This window comes from Scyliorhinus canicula, chromosome 11 (genome assembly GCF_902713615.1).
Source record: "Scyliorhinus canicula chromosome 11, sScyCan1.1, whole genome shotgun sequence".
Lineage (NCBI taxonomy): Eukaryota > Metazoa > Chordata > Chondrichthyes > Carcharhiniformes > Scyliorhinidae > Scyliorhinus > Scyliorhinus canicula.
In genome coordinates this window covers 98,466,107-98,487,277 of record NC_052156.1, presented here as the reverse complement: position 1 = coordinate 98,487,277, position 21,171 = coordinate 98,466,107, and the positions used below count along the sequence as shown (strand labels likewise).

General features: G+C 47.2%; 1 protein-coding gene across 1 annotated transcript in view; it reads left to right on the top strand.

Moving 5' to 3' along the window:
• nuak1b (NUAK family, SNF1-like kinase, 1b) overlaps positions 1-21,171 on the top strand; it is a 98,919-nt gene that overhangs the window by 52,120 nt on the left and 25,628 nt on the right. The window contains exon 5 of the mRNA XM_038810882.1: positions 12,149-12,214. Within this exon, the coding sequence (XP_038666810.1) occupies positions 12,149-12,214 (66 nt within the window). The remainder of the gene's footprint in view (positions 1-12,148; positions 12,215-21,171) is intronic.

Below are 21,171 nucleotides of genomic sequence, written 5' to 3'. Positions count from 1 at the left end.
CACCTGTAAACCAACTTTCTGTGACTCATGCACTAGCACACCCAAGTCTCTCTGAACAGCAGCATGCTTTAATATTTTATTGTTTAAATAATAATCCCGTTTGCTGTTATTTCTACCAAAATGGATAACCTCACATTTGTCAACACTGTATTCCATCTGCCAGACCCTAGCCCATTCACTTAACCTATCCAAATCCCTCTGCAGACTTCCAGTATCCTCTGCACTTTTCGCTTTACCACTCATCTTAGTGTCATCTGCAAACCTCGACACATTGCCCTTGGTCCCCAACTCCAAATCATCTATGTAAATTGTGAACAATTGTGGGCCCAACACGGATCCCTGAGGGACACCACTAGCTACTGATTGCCAACCAGAGAACATAGAACATAGAACGATACAGCGCAGTACAGGCCCTTCGGCCCTCGATGTTGCACCGACATGGAAAAAAAAAACTAAAGGCCATCTAACCTACACTATGCCCTTATCATCCATATGCTTATCCAATAAATTTTTAAATGCCCTCAATGTTGGCGAGTTCACTACTGTTGCAGGTAGGGCATTCCACGGCCTCACCACTCTTTGCGTAAAAAACCCACCTCTGACCTCTGTCCTATATCTATTACCCCTCAATTTAAGGCTATGTCCCCTCGTGCTAGCCACCTCTATCCGCGGGAGAAGGCTCTCTCTGTCCACCCTATATAACCCTCTGATCATTTTGTATGCCTCTATTAAGTCACCTCTTAACCTTCTTCTCTCTAACGAAAACAACCTCAAGTCCATCAGCCTTTCCTCATAAGATTTTCCCTTCATACCAGGCAACATCCTGGTAAATCTCCTCTGCACCCGTTCCAAAGCTTCCACATCCTTCCTATAATGAGGCGACCAGAACTGTACGCAATACTCCAAATGCGGCCGTACTAGAGTTTTGTACAACTGCAACATGAAACATCCATTAATCCCCACTCTTTGCTTTCTATTAATTAACCAATCCTCTATCCATGCTACTACTTTACCCTTAATACCATGCATCTTTATCTTATGCAGCAACCTTTTGTGTGGCACCTTGTCAAAGGCTTTCTGGAAATCCAGATATACCACATTTTGGCTCCCCGTTATCTACTGCACTGGTAATGTCCTCACAAAATTCCACAAAATTAGTTAGGCATGACCTGCCCTTTATGAACCCATGTTGTGTCTGCCCAATGGGACAAATATCCAGATGCCTCGCTATTTCTTCCTTGATGATAGATTCCAGCATCTTCCCTACTACCGAAGTTAAGCTCACTGGCCTATAATTTCCTGCTCTCTGCCTACCTCCTTTTTTAAACAGTGGTGTCATGTTTGCCAATTTCCAATCCACCGGGACCACCCCAGAGTCTCGTGAATTTTGGTAAATCATCATTTTAAACACATACAGTAAACATCGTTGCAACTATCAACTCAAATACTCCCCCCAAAGAATACAGTACTCTATAAGTAACCCTTAATCTTTCTTTGCAACATCCATAAGACACAAGACACTTTTTACAGAAAGACAGCAGGTTTAAATTCTCTACTGAGAGCAGTTATCACTGTTAAATTAGCAAATGATCTGAAGGCACTCTTTTCATGCAGAGAGAGATTAGAATTACCACCTTGTTTCTCTGGATGCAGCTCCCAATCTGCAGAACGAAACCAAACACACCCTGTAGCTGCCAGCCCAAAGCGAAAGTAAAGCAGACAGCCCAGCTCCACCCACACTCTGACATGACTGCAGCTATTTGATAAACCCAATTTCTTAAAGGTACATCCACTACAATTATTTGATAAACACCCATTTCTTAAAGGTACTCTTACATGACACCTCCCCCCAAGAAAAAAATAAAAAATCATCAACTTCAAGATGGTTTCATTTTTTATTTTTTTCACTTTCCTTTAAGAAATATTGACAGTTAATATACTATTTTTTAACAAAACAAAACACGCAAACATTTATAGTAACATAGTCCATTTTAGTTCTTCTTCCTCCACCGAACCTGCTTTTCTTCATCACATTTGAGACAAAGCATTGGCTATCACGTTTTCTCGTCCTGCCACATGTATTATATTTAAATGAAATGGCTGTGATAATAAACTCCATTGAAACAGTCTTGCACTGTTATTCCGGAATTGCTCCAAAAACATCAATGGATTATGATCAGTATATATAATTGTGTCAGACGGATTGCTGGTCACATCAATGTGAAAATGTTACAAAGCCAGCATCAAACTCAAGTCTCCTTCTCAATCGTTGAACACTTCTTCTGGTGAGAATTCAATTTATTTGAAAAATAACCAACATGCCGCTCTAGCCCTTCATCATTGTCTTGTAGAAGCACCGCGCCTACGCCCACATCACTCGCATCAACAGCCACTTTGAATGGTTTGGTATAATTTGGGACGGCTAACACAGGAGCAGTGGTTAACACAGCCTACAGGCAGTCAAATGCGTGTTGACACTCCGCTGCCCACTTAAATTTGCTACGCTTCTTTAGCAAGTCCGTCAGTGGAGCAACCGCACTGCTAAAATGTGGCACAAATTCCCAGTAGAATCCACTCATGCCAAGAAATTGCATAATTTCCCTTTGTGTCGAGGGTATCGGAAACTCCCCAATAACTTTTGTTTTCACGTCCCGTGGGACCATTCGACTCTGTCCGATTATATGGCCCAGGAAAGTGATTTGGGCTTTTCCAAATTCACCTTTGGCGAGGTTTACCACCAAGCCCGCCTCCTGAAGTCGAGCGAAAAACTCCATCAGATGCTTTAAATGTTCCTTCCATGTCTGACTGAAAATTACCAGATCGTCAATGTATACCGCACAATTGGGTAATCCTGAAACAACTTTGTTAGTTAACCGTTGAAATGTAGCTGGGGTGTTTTTCATGCAAAATTACATAACTCTGAATTGGTATATACCACCTGGAGTCACAAAAGCTGAAATCTCCTTCGCTTTTTCAGATAAAGCTACCTGCCCGTAACCTTTAAGTAAATCCAGTTTGGAAATAAAAGCTGATTCCATCTGGTTTTGGTACCATCACTATGGGTGAGCTCCATTGGCTGCAACCCACTTCAATTATGCCATTTTTAAGCATACTTTCAATCTCTTTGTTAACCTGTGCTAATTTTAAAGGGTTAAGTTTAACCCTTGTTTAACAACAAATGGATGTTGTTTAATTGGAACAGCATTTCCCACATCTACATCATGTATAGCCATTTTAGTATTTCCCAATTTATCTCCACAAACCTGCCCATGTGATATCAATAACTCTTTCAGGTCAGTCTGTTTTTTCTCTGGAAGGTAAGTGAACAATTTATCCCAATTTTTAAGAACATCCTCATTTTCCAATTTATTTTGAGGTTTGTCAAATCCAAATTCATCTGAAGTTGGTTCGTCACTTTGAGTTAGAATCATTAAAACCTCCTCTTCCCTTTCAAAATACCTTTTAAACATATTCACATGACACACACGGTGAGTTTTCTTTCTATCCGGCATTCTTACCACATAATTCACCTCACTTTTCCTTTCCTTTCAATCTGATAAGGTCCACAAAACCTTGCTTTTAAAGGTTCACCTACAACTGGTAACAATACAAAACTTTATCTCCACTGGCAAAGCTACGAACTTTGGATTTCTTGTCCGCTACTCGTTTCATCACGTGTTGTGCAATTTTTAAATATTGTCTAGCCAATTCACCTGCTCTATTTAATTGTTCCCTAAAATTTGACACGTAATCCAATAATGTAAGTTCCGATTTGTCACTCACCAATTTTTCCTTAATCATTTAAGTGGTCCTCTTACCTCATGACCAAAAATTAGTTCAAAAGGACTGAATTTGGTTGACTCATTAGGTGCATCCCTAATTACAAGGGGATTGGACAGTGGTGAATGTCGTGCCCCTGTTCAAAAAAGGGAATAGGGATAACCCTGGGAATTACAGGCCAGTTAGTCTTACTTCGGTGGTCGGCAAAGTAATGGAAAGGGTACTGAGGGATAGGATTTCTGAGCATCTGGAAAGACACTGCTTGATTAGGGATAGTCAGCACGGATTTGTGAGGGGCAGGTCTTGCCTCACAAGTCTTATTGAATTCTTTGAGGAGGTGACCAACGTGGATGAAGGTGAAGTAGTGGATGTAGCATACATGGATTTTAGTAAGGCATTTGATAAGATTTCCCATGGTAGGCTTATGCAGAAAGTAAGGAGGCATGGGATAGTGGGGAATTTGGCCGGTTGGATAACGAACTGGCTAACCGCTAGAAGTCAGAGAGTGGTAGTGGATGGCAAATATTCAGCCTGGAGCCCAGTTACCAGTGGCGTACCGCAGGAATCAGTTCTGGGTCCTCTGCTGTTTGTGATTTTGAGGTCTATGTTCATAGATCTTTGAAAGTTGCCACTCAAGTGGATAGAGCTGTGAAGAAGGCCTATGGTGTGCTAACGTTCATTAGCAGAGGGATTGAATTTAAGAGCTGTGAGGTGATGATGCAGATGATGTAAGGCCACATTTGGAGTCCTGTCTGCAGTTCTGGTCGTCTCATTTTAGGAAGGATGTGGGAGCTTTGGTAAAGGTGTAAAGGAGATTTACCAGGATGTTGCCTGGAATGGAGAGTAGGTCTTTCGAGGAAAGGTTGAGGGTGTTTGGCCTTTTCTCATTAGAACGGAGAAGGATGAGGGGTGACCCTGATAGAGGTTTATAAGATGATCAGGGGAATAGATAGAGAAGACAGTCAGAGACTTTTTCCTCGAGTGGAACAAACCATTACAAGGGGACATAAATTTAAGGTGAAAGGTGGAAGTTATAGTGGGGTTATAGCGCCGATCCAGATCCTTTATCTAAACCTGTCTCCTATTTTCCAAGGCCTACTTCCCTCTGTTCCCGCCCATTCATATACCTGTCTATATGCCTCTTAAATGATGCTATCGTGCCCGCCTCTACCACCTCCGCTGGTAAAGCGTTCCAGGCACCCACCACCCTCTGCGTAAAAAACTTTCCACGCACATCTCCCTTAAACTTTCCCCCTCTCACCTTGACATCGTGACCCCTTGTAACTGACACCCCCACTCTTGGGAAAAGCTTGTTGCTATCCATCCTGTCCATACCTCTCATAATTTTGTAGACCTCAATCAGGTCCCCCCTCAACATCCGTCTTTCCAACAAAAACAATCCTAATCTACTCAACCTTTCTTCATAGCTAGCACCCTCCATACCAGGCAATATCCTGGTGAACCTCCTCTGCACCCTCTCCAAAGCATCCACATCCTTCTGATAATGTGGCGACCAGAACTGCACGCAGTATTCCAAATGTGGCCGAACCAGAGGTAGGTTCTTTACCCGGAGAGTAGTGGGGGCATGGAAGTAGTTGAATCGGAAACATTAAGTGGCTATTGGAAAGGTACATGGATTGCGGTGGAATGCTGGGCTGTAGACTGATTTGTTCTTAATCTAGGACAAAAGTTCGGCACAACATCGTGGGCCAAAGGGCCTGTTCTGTGCTGTATTTGCTATGTTCTATAAGTATACTTTACCTGAATGCTCGTAGTATTCGGAATAAGGAATAAGGCACAAATCATCGTGAATGACTATGATTTAGTGGCCATTATTGAAACATGGTTAAAGGATGGTCACGACTGGGAGTTAAATATCCAAGGGTATCGAACTATACGGAAGGACAGAGTGGATGGTAAAGGAGGTGGTGTAGCTCTGTTATTTAAGGATGACATCCGAGCAATAGTAAATGATGACATCGGTGCTCTGGAGGATAAGGTTGAATCGATTTGGGTGGAAATCAGGAATAGTAAGGCGAAAAAGTAACTGATAGGAGTAGTCTATAGGCCACCAAATAGTAACATTATGGTGGGGCAGGCAACAAACAAAGAAATAACGGATGCATGTAGAAATGGTACAGCAGTTATCATGGGGGATTTTAATCTACATGTTGATTGGTTTAACGAGGTCGGTCAAGGCAGCCTTGAGGAGGAGTTTATAGAATGTATCTGGATTAATTTCCTAGAACAGTATGTAATTGAACCTATGAGGGAACAAGCAGTCCTAGGTCTGGTCCTGTGTAATGAGACAGGATTGATTAATGATCTCATAGTTAGGGATCCTCTCGGAAGGAGTGATCACAATATGGTGGAATTTAAAATACGATGGAGGGTGAGAAGGTAAAATCAAACACTAGTGTTTTGTGCTTAAACAAAGGAAATTGCAATGGGATGAGAGAAGAGCTAGCTAAGGTAGACTGGGAGCAAAGACTTTATGGTGAAACTGTTGAGGAACAGTGGAGAACCTTCCAAGCGATTTTTCACAGTGCTCAGCAAAGGTTTATACCAACAAAAAGGAAGGACGATAGAAAGAGGGAAAATCGACCGTGGATATCTGAGGAAATAAGGGAGAGTATCAAATTGAAGGAAAAAACATACAAAGTGGAAAAGATTAGTGGGAGACAAGAGGACTGGGAAATCTTTAAGAGGCAACAGAAAGCTGCCAAAAGAGCTATAAAGAAGAGTATGATAGATTAAACTGAGAGCAAACTTGCTCAGAATATAAAAATAGACAGTAAAAGTTTCTCCAAATATATAAAACAAAAAAAGAGTAGCTAAGGTAAATATTGGTCCTTTAGAGGATGAGAAGGGAGATTTAATAATGGGAGATGAGGAAATGGCTGAGGAACTGAACAGGTTTTTTGGGTCGGTCTTCACAGTGGAAGACACAAATAACATGCCAGTGTCTGATAGAAATGACAGGTGAGGACCTGGAGAGGATTGTTATCACTAAGGAAGTAGTGATGGGCAAGCTAATGGGGCTAAAGGTAGACAAGTCTCCTGGCCCTGATGGAATGCATCCCAGACTGGTAAAAGAGATGTCTCGGGAAATTGCACTAGTGATAATTTACCAAAATTCACTAGACTCTGGGGTGGTCCCGGCGGATTGGAAATTAGCAAACGTGACACCACTGTTTAAAAAAGGAGGTAGGCAGAAAGTGGGTAATTATTGGCCAGTTAGCTTAACTTCGGTAGTAGGGAAGATGCTGGAATCTATAATCAAGGAAGAAATAGGAAGGCATCTGGATAGAAATTGTCCCATTGGGCAGACGCAGCATGGGTTCATAAAGGGCAGATCGTAACTAATTTAGTGGAATTTTTTGAGGACATTACCAGTGCGGTAGATAATGGGGAGCCAATGGATGTGGTAAATCTGGATTTCCAGAAAGCTTTTGAGAAGGTGCCACATGAAAGGTTACTGCATAAGATAAAGATGCAATTAGGGTAAAGCATGGATAGAGGACTGGTTAATTAATAGAAAGCAAAGAGTGGGATTAATGGGTGTTTCTCTGGTTGCCAATCAGTAGCTAGTGATGTCCCTCAGGGTTCAGTGTTGGGTCCACAATTGTTCACAATTTACATAGATGATTTGGAGTTGGGGACCAAAGTTGATGTGTCCAAGTTTGCAGACGACACTAAGATGAGTAGTGAAGCAAAAATGTGCAGAGGATACCGGAAGTCTGCAGAGGGATTTGGACAGGTTAAGTGTCTCGTGTCTGGCAGATGGAATACAATGTTGACAAATGTGAGGTTATCCATTTTGGTAGGAACAACAGCAAACGGGATTATTATTTAAATGATAAAATATTAAAGCATGCTGCTGTGCAGAGAGACCCGGGTGTGCTCGTGCATGAGTCCCAAAAAATTGGTTTACAGGTGCAACAGGTGATTAAGAAGGCAAATGGAGTTTTGTTTTAATTGCTAGAGGGATGGAGTTGAAGACTAGGGAGGTTATGCTCCAATTGTATAAGGTGTTGTAGTGATCTGTATATCTGTACATACATCGGCACATACACCAGGGACAGACGTAACAGCCACAGCATCACTAGAAGGCAGCATCAGAGATGGTCCAGCCCAAGGGAGCAGCCGCCTCTTTCAGAAGCACAGGGCTAGTGAGCAGCAGCAGACAGAGACAGCTCAGCATGGGCAGATTACCTTAGCTTCACTGGTCATAACTCTTGACTGTATTATATCTAGTTAAGCTCTGGAAACAGAACAAACCCATTGAATAAAGTATTTGTGTTAACTGGAAGTGTGGAATCTTTATTCAGACTTAGAGAATAACATATTAATAAGGCCACACCTGGAGTATTGTGTTCAGTTTTGGTCTCCTTACTTGAGAAAGGACGTACTGGCACTGGAGGGTGTGCAGAGGAGATTCACTAGGTTAATCCCAGAACTGAAGGGGTTGGATTATGAGGAGAGGTTGAGTAGACTCGGACTGTACTCGTTCGAATTTAGAAGGATGAGGGGGGATCTTATAGAAACATATAAAATTATGAAGAGAATAGATAGGATAGATGCGGGCAGGTTGTTTCCACTGGCGGGTGAAAGCAGAACTAGGGACATAGCCTCAAAATAAGGGGAAGTAGATTTAGGACTGAGTTTAGGAGGAACTTCTTCACCCAAAGGGTTGTGAAGCAATGGAATTCCTTGCCCAGTGAAGCAGTTGAGGCTCCTTCATTGAATGTTTTTAAGATAAAGATAGATAGTTTTTTGAAGAATAAAGGGATTAAGGGTTATGGTAATCGGGCCGAAAAGTGGAGCTGAGTCCACAGAAGATCAGCCATGATCTCATTGAATAGCGGAGCAGGCTCGAGGGGCCAAATGGCCTACTCCTACTCCTAGTTCTTATGTTCTCATGTTCTTATGTTTATCACCACTGGGCTGCTAGAGTGTTTTTTGGGTGGGGATGGGAGTGCTGCCATGGTGATGGCCCGGAGGGAGGTCCCCATGCAGAAGGCCTCTTCCTCGCGCACCCACTCGGCTTCTGGCTCCTTGATCCATCCCCTTATTTGCTCGTCTGTCACTGACCAGTGGTAGAATTGTAGGTTTGAGAGGGATAGCCCCCCCCCCCCCCCCACCCCTGGATTTAGTTTTTTGTAGGACCTTCTTTCGGATCCTAGCATTCTTCCCTCGCCCCCCCATACTAACAGCACGATTAGTTTGTCTAGTGCTTTGAAAAAGGCCTTGGGGATGTAGATCGGAATGGATCTAAGTAGGAAGAGGAACCTGGGCAATACGTTCATTTTGAACGTCTGGACTCTCCCCACGAGGGAGAGTGGGAGTGTGTTCCAGCATTGCAGGTCCTTTTTACTTCCCCTGTCAGACGGGTGAGGTTCCATTTGTGGATCCCTTTCCAGTCGTGGGCTATTTGGATCCCTAGGTAGCAGAATTTGTGTTGGGCTTGTTTGAACGACAGTCCCGTTAGTGCTGCCACCCCTACTTGTGGGTGTACCGGGAATATCTCGCTTTTGCCCATGTTGAGTTTGTAGCCAGAGAAGGCGCTAAACTCTTTCAGGAGCGCGATGATTTCGTGGGTCCGAAATGTAGAGGAGCAGGTCATTCAAAGTCCAAAGATGTGCAGGTTGGGTTGATTGGTCATGATAAATTGCCCCTAGTGTCCAAAATTCTATGATTAACCTAGGACAAAAGTTCGGCACAACATCGTGGGCCGAAGGGCCTGTTCTGTGCTGTATTTCTCTATCTATCTATCTATCTGCATAGAGTGAGACTCTGTGCTTTCTGCCGCCCCTTTGGATCCCCCTCCAACCTTTTGCTGCTCCAAGTGCAATTGCCAGTGGCTCGATCGCTAGAGCGAACAGCAGCAGGGACAGTGGGCATCCTTGTCTGGTGCCCCTGTGCAGCTGGAAGTATCGGGAGTTGATGTTGTTGGTCCGTACGCTTGCCATGTGAGCGTTGTATAGGAGCTTTAACCAGAATGTGAACCCTGTTCCAAGCCCAAAATGCTCCAGTACCTCTGAGGTATTTCCATTCGACTCTGTCGAAGGCCTTTTCTGCGTCCAGGGAGACGATAACCTCTGGTACTCTCTCCCCGGAGGGGGTCATTATCACGTTCAGCAGGCGCCTGATGTTCGAGGTAAGCTGTCTACCTTTGGCAAAGCCCGTCTGGTCCTCTGCGACCACCTTTGGTACGCAGTCTTCCAGCCTTTTGGCGAGGATTTTGACATCTGCGTTCAGCAGTGAGATGGATCTGTATGACCCACATTCCATTGGGTCTTTATCTTTCTTAGGTATCAGCCTGATTGAGGCCTGTGCTAGCGTGGGTAGCAATGTGCCCCTAGCTAGTGTGTCTGTGAACATCTCCCGCAGGTGCTGTCACAAATGTTTTGTAGACGTCCGCCGGGAATCCCTCCGGTCCCGGCGCCTTCCCCGTCTGCCCCCGGGTGGGGGGGGGGGGGGGGGGGATCACTCTGCTCCCGAGCACCCAGGTCTCCGGCTTAATTCGCTTTGGAGCCCGGGTTTTCTTCGTCACCACTGGTAATTATAGACCTGTGAGCCTTACTTCGGTTGTGGGTAAAATGTTGGAAAAGGTTATACGAGATAGGTTTTATAATCATCTTGAAAAGAACAAGTTGATTAGCGATAGTCAACACGGTTTTGTGAAGGGTAGGTCATGCCTCACAAACCTTATTGAGTTTTTTGAGAAGGTGACCAAACAGGTGGATCAGGGTAAAGCTGTTGATGTGGTGTATATGGATTTCAGTAAGGCGTTTGGTAAGGTTTCCCACGGTAGGCTATTGCAGAAAATATGGAAGTATGGGATTGAAGGTGATTTAGCGGTTTGGATCAGTAATTGGCTAGCTGAAAGAAGACAGAGGGTGGTGGTTGATGGCAAATGTTCATCCTGGAGTTCAGTTACTAGTGGTGCACCGCAAGGATCTGTTTTGGGGCCACTGCTGTTTGTCATTTTTATAAATGACCTGGAAGAGGGTGTAGAAGGATGGGTTAGTAAATTTGCAGATGACACGAAGGTCGGTGGAGTTGTGGATAGTGCTGAAGGATGTTATGGGATACAGAGGGACATAGATAAACTGCAGAGCTGGGCTGAGAGGTGGCAGATGGAGTTTAATGCGGGAAAGTGTGAGGTGGTTCACTTTGGAAGGAGTAACAGGAATGCAGAGTACTGGGCTAATGGCAAGATTCTTGGTAGTGTAGATGAACAGAGAGATCTCGGCATCCAGGTACATAAATCCCTGAAAGTTGCCACCCAGGTTAATAGGGCTGTTAAGAAGGCATATGGTGTGCTAGCCTTTATCAGTAGGGGGATTGAGTTTTGGAGCCACAAGATCATGCTGCAGCTGTACATAACTCTGGTGCGGCCGCTCCTGGAGTACTGCGTGCATTTCTGGTCACCACATTATAGGAAGGATGTGGAAGTTTTGGAAAGGGTTCAGAGGAGATTTACTAGGATGTTGCCTGGTATGGAGGGAAGGTCTTACGAGGAAAGGCGCAGGGACTTGAGGTTGTTTTCGTTAGAGAGGAGAAGGCTGAGAGGTGACTTAATAGAGACATATAAGATAGTCAGAGGGTTAGATAGGGTGGACAGTGAGAGTCTTTTTCCTCAGATGATGATGACCAACATGAGGGGACATAGCTTTAAATTGAGGGGTGGTAGATATAGGACAGATGTCAGAGGCAGTTTCTTTACTCAGAGAGTAGTAGGGGTGTGGAACGCTCTGCCTGCAACAGTAGTAGACTCGCCAACTTTAAGGGCATTTAAGTGGTCACTGGATAGACATATGGATGAAAATGGAATAGTGTAGGTCAGATAGGCTTCAGATGGTTTCACAGGTCGGCGCAACATCGAGGGCCGAAGGGCCCGTACTGCGCTGTAATGTTCTATGTTCTATGTTCTTGTTGTGGGGTGCCCAAACGGGTGAATTTGCGCGCTTGGCTGCAAGTTCTTGGCAGGGAGCGGGATGTAACTTTGTTTCCCCCCAGGAGCTCCTCCACCCGCGACAGCTCCCTTCCCCCGCCGGAAGCCCTTCTTGAGCCAGCTTTTTATCCAGTTTGACAGATTGCCCTGTATCCCATAGCTTTCACTTCTTTGACCAATCTGCCATATGGGAGATTAACCCTAACCATAACCCTAACCTTGTCAAAAACCTTGCTAAAATCCATCAACACAACATCCACTGCACTAAACTGTGTTGGGACTCCGGGGCATGTGGGGCTGGAACTCACCGGGCACAGTAAGGATGGGGAACAGTGAGCTGCTGAGTGGAAGGAGCCAGTGAATGGTACACGAGGATTGACAACTGCTCTTTCTACCTTTGTGTTACAGAATGGAGTCATCCACAGAGATCTAAAATTGGAAAACATCTTGCTAGATGAAAATTATAACATCAAGGTATGATTCACCCTATAAACAGCAAAATTGTGATTATTTCACTGGCATTGTTATTCTCTGTAGTGACTTTGAATACAGCTTATATTATTAATATACGTAAGTTATATTTACTGAATTGTTGGACATAATGTTACAAATTGTTGATTTTCGTTCCTCTTCTAACCTCCAGAATCTTCAGTTCATAATATAGAATGAAGGAAATATATATTGTTGCATTAAGAAACATTCATTCGTTCAGGTGTTATGGGCCAGGGTTTTGAAAACTCCAAAGTATATTATGGTGTTCACCTGACCTCTAACTGTTTATTGAATTTGGCTAGGATGAGCACAAGAGACTGCCTTTCAGTTATTATTCGACAGAGTTCTTAGGCGCTTTTAATCAAAAAACATGCTTTATTTATTCTACAAATTTAGATAACATTTGTATAGACACACACAGTAAGCATTTTTATCAACTACAAACATAAAGACCCCAGACAGCTACAGTAATCTATGTATAACCCGAAATGAATTCCCCCTTAACTGATCCAATTCAATAACAAAATCTAAGTAAAACCAGAAAACCTTTTTCAAAGACGTGGCCCAGCACACTGCATTCTTACTGGTATAAGACTTATTATTGATACTCTGTTCCCCTTTTCAAACAGCAGGTTTGAAATCTTTCCAAAACGCAATTACCTCTTTTAAGTTATCTAGCAGTCTGGAAATAGCTTTTAAAATGAAGATAGTGAGACACATTTTTTCAACCTGTGCAGTTCAAACCAGTCCAAACTCAAAGCGAAAGTGAAAACTCTCAGAGCCACAGCCCAGCTCAACCCACACATGACATCACTGAAGCCAAATGATAAGACAAAACAAAATCTTAAAGGGACACTCCAGTGACACAGGGTCACCACTTTTAGAACAAATAAAATCTGAGATCTGTGGGAAGACTGAGGCTGGTTTGATTGCAGCATCAACCTGGGTCAGGGCTGTGCTGGACAGTTGGGGTCAGGGCTGTGCTGGGTAGTTGGGTCAGGGCTGTGCTGGGTAGTTGGGGTCAGGGCTGTGCTGGGTAGTTGGGGTCAGGGCTGTGCTGGGCAGTTAGGGTCAGGGCTGTGCTGGACAGTTGCTGTCAGGGCTGTGCTGGACAGTTGGGGTCAGGACTGTGCTGGACAGTTGCTGTCAGGGCTGTGCTGGGCAGTTAGGGTCAGGGCTGTGCTGGACAGTTGCTGTCAGGGCTGTGCTGGACAATTGGGGTCAGGGCTGTGCTGGACAATTGGGGTCAGGGCTGTGCTGGACAATTGGGGTCAGGGCTGTGCTGGACAGTTGGGTCAGGGCTGTGCTGGGCAGTTGGGGTCAGGGCTGTGCTGGGCAGTTGGGGTCAGGGCTGCGCTGGGCAGTTGGGGTCAGGATTGTGCTGGGCAGTTAGGGTCAGGGCTTTGCTGGGCAGTTGGATCAGAGCTGTGCTGGGCAGTTGGGGTCAGGGCTGTGCTGGGCAGTTGGGGTCAGGGCTGTGCTGGGCAGTTGGGGTCAGGACTGTGCTGGATAGTTGGGGACAGGGCTGTGCTGGGCAGTTGGGGTCAGGGCTGTGATGGGCAGTTGGGGTCAGGACTGTGCTGGATAGTTGGGGACAGGGCTGTGCTGGGCAGTTGGGGTCAGGGCTGTGCTGGGCAGTTGGGTCAGGGCTGTGCCGGGCAGTTGGGGTCAGGACTGTGATGGGCAGTTGGGGTCAGGGCTGAGCTGGGCAGTTGGGGTCAGGGCTGTGCTGGGCAGTTGGGGTCAGGGCTGTGCCGGGCAGTTGGGGTCAGGGCTGTGCTGGACAGTTGGGGTCAGGGCTGTGCTGGACAGTTGGTTCAGGGCTGTGCTGGGTAGTTGGGGTCAGGGCTGTGCCGGGCAGTTGGGGTCAGGGCTGTGCTGGACAGTTGGGGTCAGGGCTGTGCTGGACAGTTGGTTCAGGGCTGTGCTGGGCAGTTGGGGTCTGGGCTGTGCTGGGTAGTTGGGGTCAGGACTGTGATGGGCAGTTGGAGTCAGGGCTGTGATGGGCAGTTGGGGTCAGGGCTGTGATGGGCAGTTGGGGTCAGGGCTGTGATGGGCAGTTGGGGTCAGGGCTGTGATGGGCAGTTGGGGTCAGGGCTGTGCTGGACAGTTGGGGTCAGGGCTGTGCTGGGTAGTTGGGTCAGGGCTGTGCTGGGCAGTTAGGGTCAGGGCTGTGCTGGGCAGTTAGGGTCAGGGCTGTGCTGGACAGTTGGGGTCAGGGCTGTCCTGGGTAGTTGGGTCAGGGCTGTGCTGGGCAGTTGGGGTTAGGACCTCACTGGACTCGAGAGTAGAACATAGAACAGGCCCTTCGGCCCTCGATGTTGTGCCGAGCCATGATCACCCTACTCAAACCCACGTATCCACCCTATACCTGTAACCCAACAACCCCCCCCCTCCCCCCCCCCTCCCCCCCCCCTCCCCTCCCCCCCTCCCCCCTCCCCTCCCCTCCCCCTCCCCTCCCCCTCCCCTCCCCCTCCCCTCCCCTCCCCCCCTCCCTCCCCCCCCCTCCCCCCCCCCCCTCCCCCCCTCCCCCCTCCCCCCTCCCCCCTCCCCCCTCCCCCTCCCCCCCTTCCCCCCTCCCCCCCCCTTCCCCCCTCCCCCCCCTCCCCCCCCTCCCCCCCTCCCCTCCCCTCCCCTCCCCTCCCCCCCCTCCCCTCCCCCCCTCCCCTCCCCTCCCCCCCCTCCCCTCCCCTCCCCTCCCCCTCCCCCTCCCTCCCCCCCTCCCTCCCCCCCTCCCTCCCCCCCTCCCTCCCCTATACGGGTTACGTGGGTTTAAGTAGGGTGATCATTGCTCGGCACAACATCGAGGGCCGAAGGGCCTGTTCTGTGCTGTACTGTTCTATGTTCTAGAGAGCAATGAAAGACTCCACACAGAGAGTGACTGATTTTTACAGTGTTCTTCAAATTTTGCAATAATCACTTTAAATTACTTTTGTCATCACCTTCCAAGAATTTAAAGGAGTTATAGATCTCGATAGCTTCATGTCCTGCTATTCCAAGTAGTGCTATTTTCCTTTTTTCAGAGAGCCTGTTTAAATCATTAGCTGCCATCTTAAGTTATTACTTAAGTTACCGTCAGTTTTCAGCTGCATTGATACTTGAACGTTGATACTTGATACTTGGGCAGCACGGTAGCATGGTGCAAGATTACAGCAAGACTGACAGATCTCCCCTCGTCTGTACAGAAGCACTCAACAATCAAAGGGCAGCACGGTAGCATGGTGGTTAGCATAAATGCTTCACAGCTCCAGGGTCCCAGGTTCGATTCCCGGCTGGGTCACTGTCTGTGCGGAGTCTGCACATCCTCCCCATGTGTGCGTGGGTTTCCTCTGGGTGCTCCGGTTTCCTCCCACAGTCCAAAGATGTGCGGGTTAGGTGGATTGGCCAGGCTAAATTGCCCTTAGTGTCCTAAAAAATAAGGTTAATGGGGGTTGTTGGGTTACTGGTATAGGTATAGGTTCAAGGGCCTCACGGTAGCATGGTGGTTAGCATCAATGCTTCACAGCTCCAGGGTCCCAGGTTCGGTTCCCGGCTGGGTCACTGTCTGTGTGGAGTCTGCACGTCCTCCGTGTGTGTGCGTGGGTTTCCTCCGGGTGCTCCGGTTTCCTCCCACAGTCCAAAGATGTGCGGGTTAGGTGGATTGGCCATGCTAAATTGCCCGTAGTGTAAGGTTAATGGGGGGATTGTTGGGTTACGGGTATACGGGTTACGTGGGTTTAAGTAGGGTGATCATTGCTCGGCACAACATCGAGGGCCGAAGGGCCTGTTCTGTGCTGTACTGTTCTATGTTCTATGTATACGTGGGCTTGAGTAGGGTGATCATTGCTCGGCACAACATCGAGGGCCGAAGGGCCTGTTCTGTGCTGTACTATTCTAATTCTAAAAAAAACGTGGTCCATCGAATCATTTAGTCGTCAAGGATCCATCTGTTGCGAAGTCTTCCACAGTCGAATATCGGTCTGAATTTTCGTCTCTTTTTTGTCTTACCTAATCTAACTAGTTAATTTAAAGCCAACGCGCCTGCTACCATCTTTTATTACACTCCTGTTTTATCTTGATATACTACAGAGTGTAACATGTGTCACTCAATCCTTGATGAGGTCTTCTGAATCTCGATGAAGAAGACTCGAACTTGTCCAGTGGTAACAAAAGGCTTATTGAGTAACTATAAACTATAACAATAACAATAATGTGGGTTCTTTACTTAAACATTGATACATTAACATTTACTTTCACAGTGATAAGGTTAACAAGATCTAAGTACAGTAACTATACGTAACTCCATGAACCATCTGAACTAATCTGATACTGCCCTGGTCATAGTACACCCAAAAGGAGAGAGATACCTAATGTAGTTTCTTTTATAACCCTGTTGGTGTGGCCCTCCAGTGATCATTTGGTGCTATTGTCGTGTGAGAGTACCTTTAAGAAATGGATGTTTAAGCAATGTACCTTTAAGAAATGTAGCAGCTCATATTACTGAAGTGATGTCATAGTGTGGGAGGAGCTGGGTTTTTTAGTTCAGCCATTTTGCAGTGTTTAGGTTTCAGGTTTGAGAGAGAGCAGCTGAAAAGTGCCTGGCTGGTTTGCTGTGAGCTGTTTGAAAGGAGAAAGCCAATTTGAGGAGAAAGCTGGGTGTGTTTGTGTTTTGCAAAAAGCTGCAAGAAGAAAACACAGAACTGGTCTGTTGATGTCTGAAAATCCAAAGACTATAAGTATATTGAATGTAACCTCATGTCTGTTGTCAAAGGTGAAGTCTTTTGGAGGATTGAAGGAACATTTTGAGGGATTATTTAGTGTTGTATTATTTTCGGGGTTATCTTTGAAGTAAGGGGTGTTAAGGAATCCAATGTTTATTTAAAAAGGTTAAGTTGAATGGAATAAACATTGTTTTGTGTTTAAAAACCCACGTGTAATACCACACCTGGAGACCAAGCCGTGTGCTTCAAAAGCAACAATACATTAAAGGGAGAGGTAGGTTGAACTCCATGATACATTTTGGGGTTCTGAAAACGCCGCTACTGATTACACATTAACCCCTTATGTACATGCACATCACCATAATCATCTTGATACTTATTAAATGTTATGTGGTCCCTGCCTCTACCGCTCTGTCAGGCAGTGAGTTCCAGATTCCCACCCCCCTCTGGTTGTGGTGCACACACATGCCATCTGCTATCGACCCCGACCCATCTAGCATGTGGCTGATATGCCCTCTCTTTGTCCCCGCAGAAATAAATGGGAAAGGGTCAAGATTTGGGGGGGGGGGTAGAATTCCAGAAATTTGAGTCCTGACCCCCTATGGGAATGGACCCAGGGAATCGCGGGGTTCCCTGAGGAGAAAGCAGTCACTGGCAGCGAGGTTGACCTGCGCCAAAGAGGTGAGGATCCACTGCCCCTTCACCAAGATGCCTGTTACAAGTGAGTACTTTATGTCAGACAAAATGACCCTTCCCTCTCACTCCCTCTCACTGAGCACATGTCCATTGTCTCGCAGAATCTCCACCTGATGGGTCGTTCCGCCATTGAGGTGTCACAGCAAACACCCTGTAATGAACTCCAATTGGCTTTATTGGTTGGCCAATTGGAGTATGAGCTCCCCCAATGATAGCTCATTGAGGGGGCCCATATAAGCACCTGTGTAGGCTTTGTCAGCCAGTCTTAAGTTGACTGGACTGCTAGCAGCACTGTTTGTAGCTGCTCCTGTAATATCATTATTGTAAATAAATATTGATGTGGTGACGGAACTCCTGCCTCCCATGGATTACTACACACCCCCACCCTCTGCCAGCAAAGAGACACACACCTCGGTGGGTGACATAAGTGGACAGGCTTCTGGGGCACAATCAGATGAGTACCCCATAATTGCTGATGCACATCAGGTGGAGGCAGTAACATCCAAGGGGGACAGCACTCGGAGGTCTGCTGGACTCAGCCGGGTCCAGCCAGATGCCGAGCCTCTGGACAAGGTTTTCCCAGAGCTAATGCAGGTAATAGGACACAGACATGACATTCAGGAGGGGGCGTCAGCGACACTCCAGTGACTGCAAGGCCGAATGGAGGAGTCCCAAAGCCTTCACGTGCAGGAGATGGTGCAGACAATGCATGGCACCCAGGCCAACACTGCTAGGGTGGTGACCGCAGTGGAAAACCGGGAGCATGACGTCCACGTCTTGAGTGATAGTGTCCAAGACATGGCTCAGTCTGTGATAACCATGGCTGAGGGTCTCGACGTCCCAGTAACTAAAGGACGTGTCCCAGACACAGGTGGACATTGCCGAGGCACTTTAGAGTGTGGCCTAGTCACTGTGGAGCATCGCTGAGGCCATCGATACCATGGTGCAGACAATAGGGAGTCTACTGTGCCAGACTGTGGAGGCCACAGCAGACCACCACAAAGCAGGGGGGGTGGGGGGGGGGGGGGGGGGGGGGTGGTCCTGCAAGGTTCCACCAGAGCGTTCAGGTATCGGAACCGGATTTTCAGCAGTCCGATGCACCGCTCAATGCCAGCACGGGTGGCAATCTGGGCCTCATCATAACAAACCGCCGTCTCTGTCTCTGGCCTCCGCACTGGCGTCATTAGCCATGACCTCAGTGGCTTTGGTGCTTGCAGGGCAACATGCATGCCATTGATCATCCCCTGGACTTGGAGCATCCAGGCGATGGCAGCAAATCCTGCAGCCTGGGCATCTTGGTGGGGCTGATCCAACTGGAAGTTGATATCATCTGATGCCCGGGCATACAGAGCATCCCTAACCTCTCAGATGCACCCGTGGGTTGTAGGCCCAGGTCCCTGGAATGACCTGGTGGCATAAAAACTCAGGGCTGCAGTGACCTTCAGGCCATTGGGAGCAGGTGCTCTCCTCCTCCACGGGGTGCCAGGTCTACGAGGACATCTTGGGCCATCGCTGGCCTCCCTTCTGGATCCCTCAGCCTGATAGGTGAGCCGGCATTCAAGGTGTGTGGTTGCCCGCTGCACATGGGTGCCGCCTCCAGCCTGTGTTGCCGTTGCTGCCTTCTGTAGTGTCTACCTGCCTTGGCTACCATAGGCACAGCGAGGGCAGACTCCATAGGACCCAGCATTGATGGGATCTACACCAGCAGGCATTGTTATATCTGTACGGAATTGGAGGAGAGAGATCGACGATCAGTTAGTGCTTCCACCGAGCCAGTTGTGCTGGCTCTGCACACTCACTCCCGGTCACATCAGGTGCCCCTAGACCAATAATTTTCAAAGTTAGGTTTGTGACTTGTGGGTGGGTCGCGGGCAAGCGTCAGGAGGGTCACGTGCCCCTTCAGCAGTACGCATGCCCGAGCGCAGCGGTGTAGAACGCTTCCGCCTGACGTCAATGCGCTGACCCAGGAGCAGAATATGGGGATTGTGGGGACGAAGCAGGCTCACCTTTTACGTTAAAGGTGAGCCAGGAAGTTTTGGTGGCGTGAATCGTGAAGGTCGGCTGATGAGGGGCCCAAAAGATGGGCGGTTGGTAAAAATGAGTTCCGGGCAAAAAGTTTGAAAAACACTGCCCTAGACCCCAGCCGGGAACATTAGGGAGGCTGTGCTCAGCTGCCCTCCACTCCACACTTGCCTTTGGTCACGAGAAGATCCACAGTGGTGAAGTCCTGCTCTTTAATGTTTGATTTTTGGCAGCTGTCTCTATGGTGCTGATGCTCCTAGAGTTCAGGCACACTGTTCAGGCATCAATGTTTGTTTGACCTACAGTGCACTAATCATCTTCTGAGACATGGCATGTGTGCCCTCAAGGAGGCACTTGAGAGTTGAGAATACTTTGTTTATTCAAGGGTCAACAGTAATAAAGATTTGAAAATCAACTACAAAACATTCCACGTATCACACTAACCATTAAACAACAAGGAAAATTCCCCGTTCCATATTGATACCAATACAAATCTATATCAGTTCATTTTCACAAAAAACGACAAACACACTGTATTACCCTGCGTAGGTTCCTGAACAGAAACAAGGTGGCGCAGTGGTTAGTACTGCTGCCTCATGGCACCATGGACCCAGATTCGATGCCGGTCCCAGTCACTGTGCATGTGGAGTTTGCACATTTGCCCCGTGTCTGTTGGGTCTCACCCCGACAACCCAATGATGTGCAGTCTAGGTGGATTGGGCCCGCTAAATTGCCCCTTAATTGGAACAAAATGTTTTAAAAAGAAAGAAATGATCTGTCCAGTGTGTTACTTGTTCCACATATCAGTGCCATTCTCTGTCCAGGAGCCGCAGCTGTGCAGGCCCTCCCATATGGCCCAATGTCACTGGAACCAAATCCTGGCAACTTGGCTTACCTCCTCTCTCTCCCTCATCCGCCACACCACCTGTTTCCCGATTTTGCTGACAAGTGAACCACGGCGTCATCACTTCCGCTTGGTGTAGGTGGAGAATCGTGGGAGGCCAGAGAACACAGGGTTGGGTATGTTAATGGATGTTACTATACAACTTGCATGCCATGCCAGTGCATGGCGTGGAAACCATTCACACCGCTACCAAGGTGTTGAAGCACGGCATTCCGTTGGACCCCCAGCAATTTTCAGCTGATGTGCAATTCTCCGCGCGATCCGGCGAGAATCTGGATCGAGAATCCCGCCCAATATCTTTCCATAAATAAGGGGACCAAAACTGCTCTCATTACTCCAGATGTGGTCTCATCGGTACCTTGTACAGTTGCAGAAAGACTTTCCTACTCTTATACTCCAACCCCCTTGAAATAACGGCCAACATCCCATTAGCCTTCCTGATTACCTGCTGCACCAGTGTGCTAGCTTTCTGTGTTTCGTGTACCAGTCCCCCCAAGTCCCTTTATGTTGCAGCTTGACTTCATTGAGCACTGTAGGTCCTGTCATGATATGCAAACATGCAGCTAATGAACACATAGAATAGGACACGTCCAATGAGCAGTCAGGACACTCAGGGG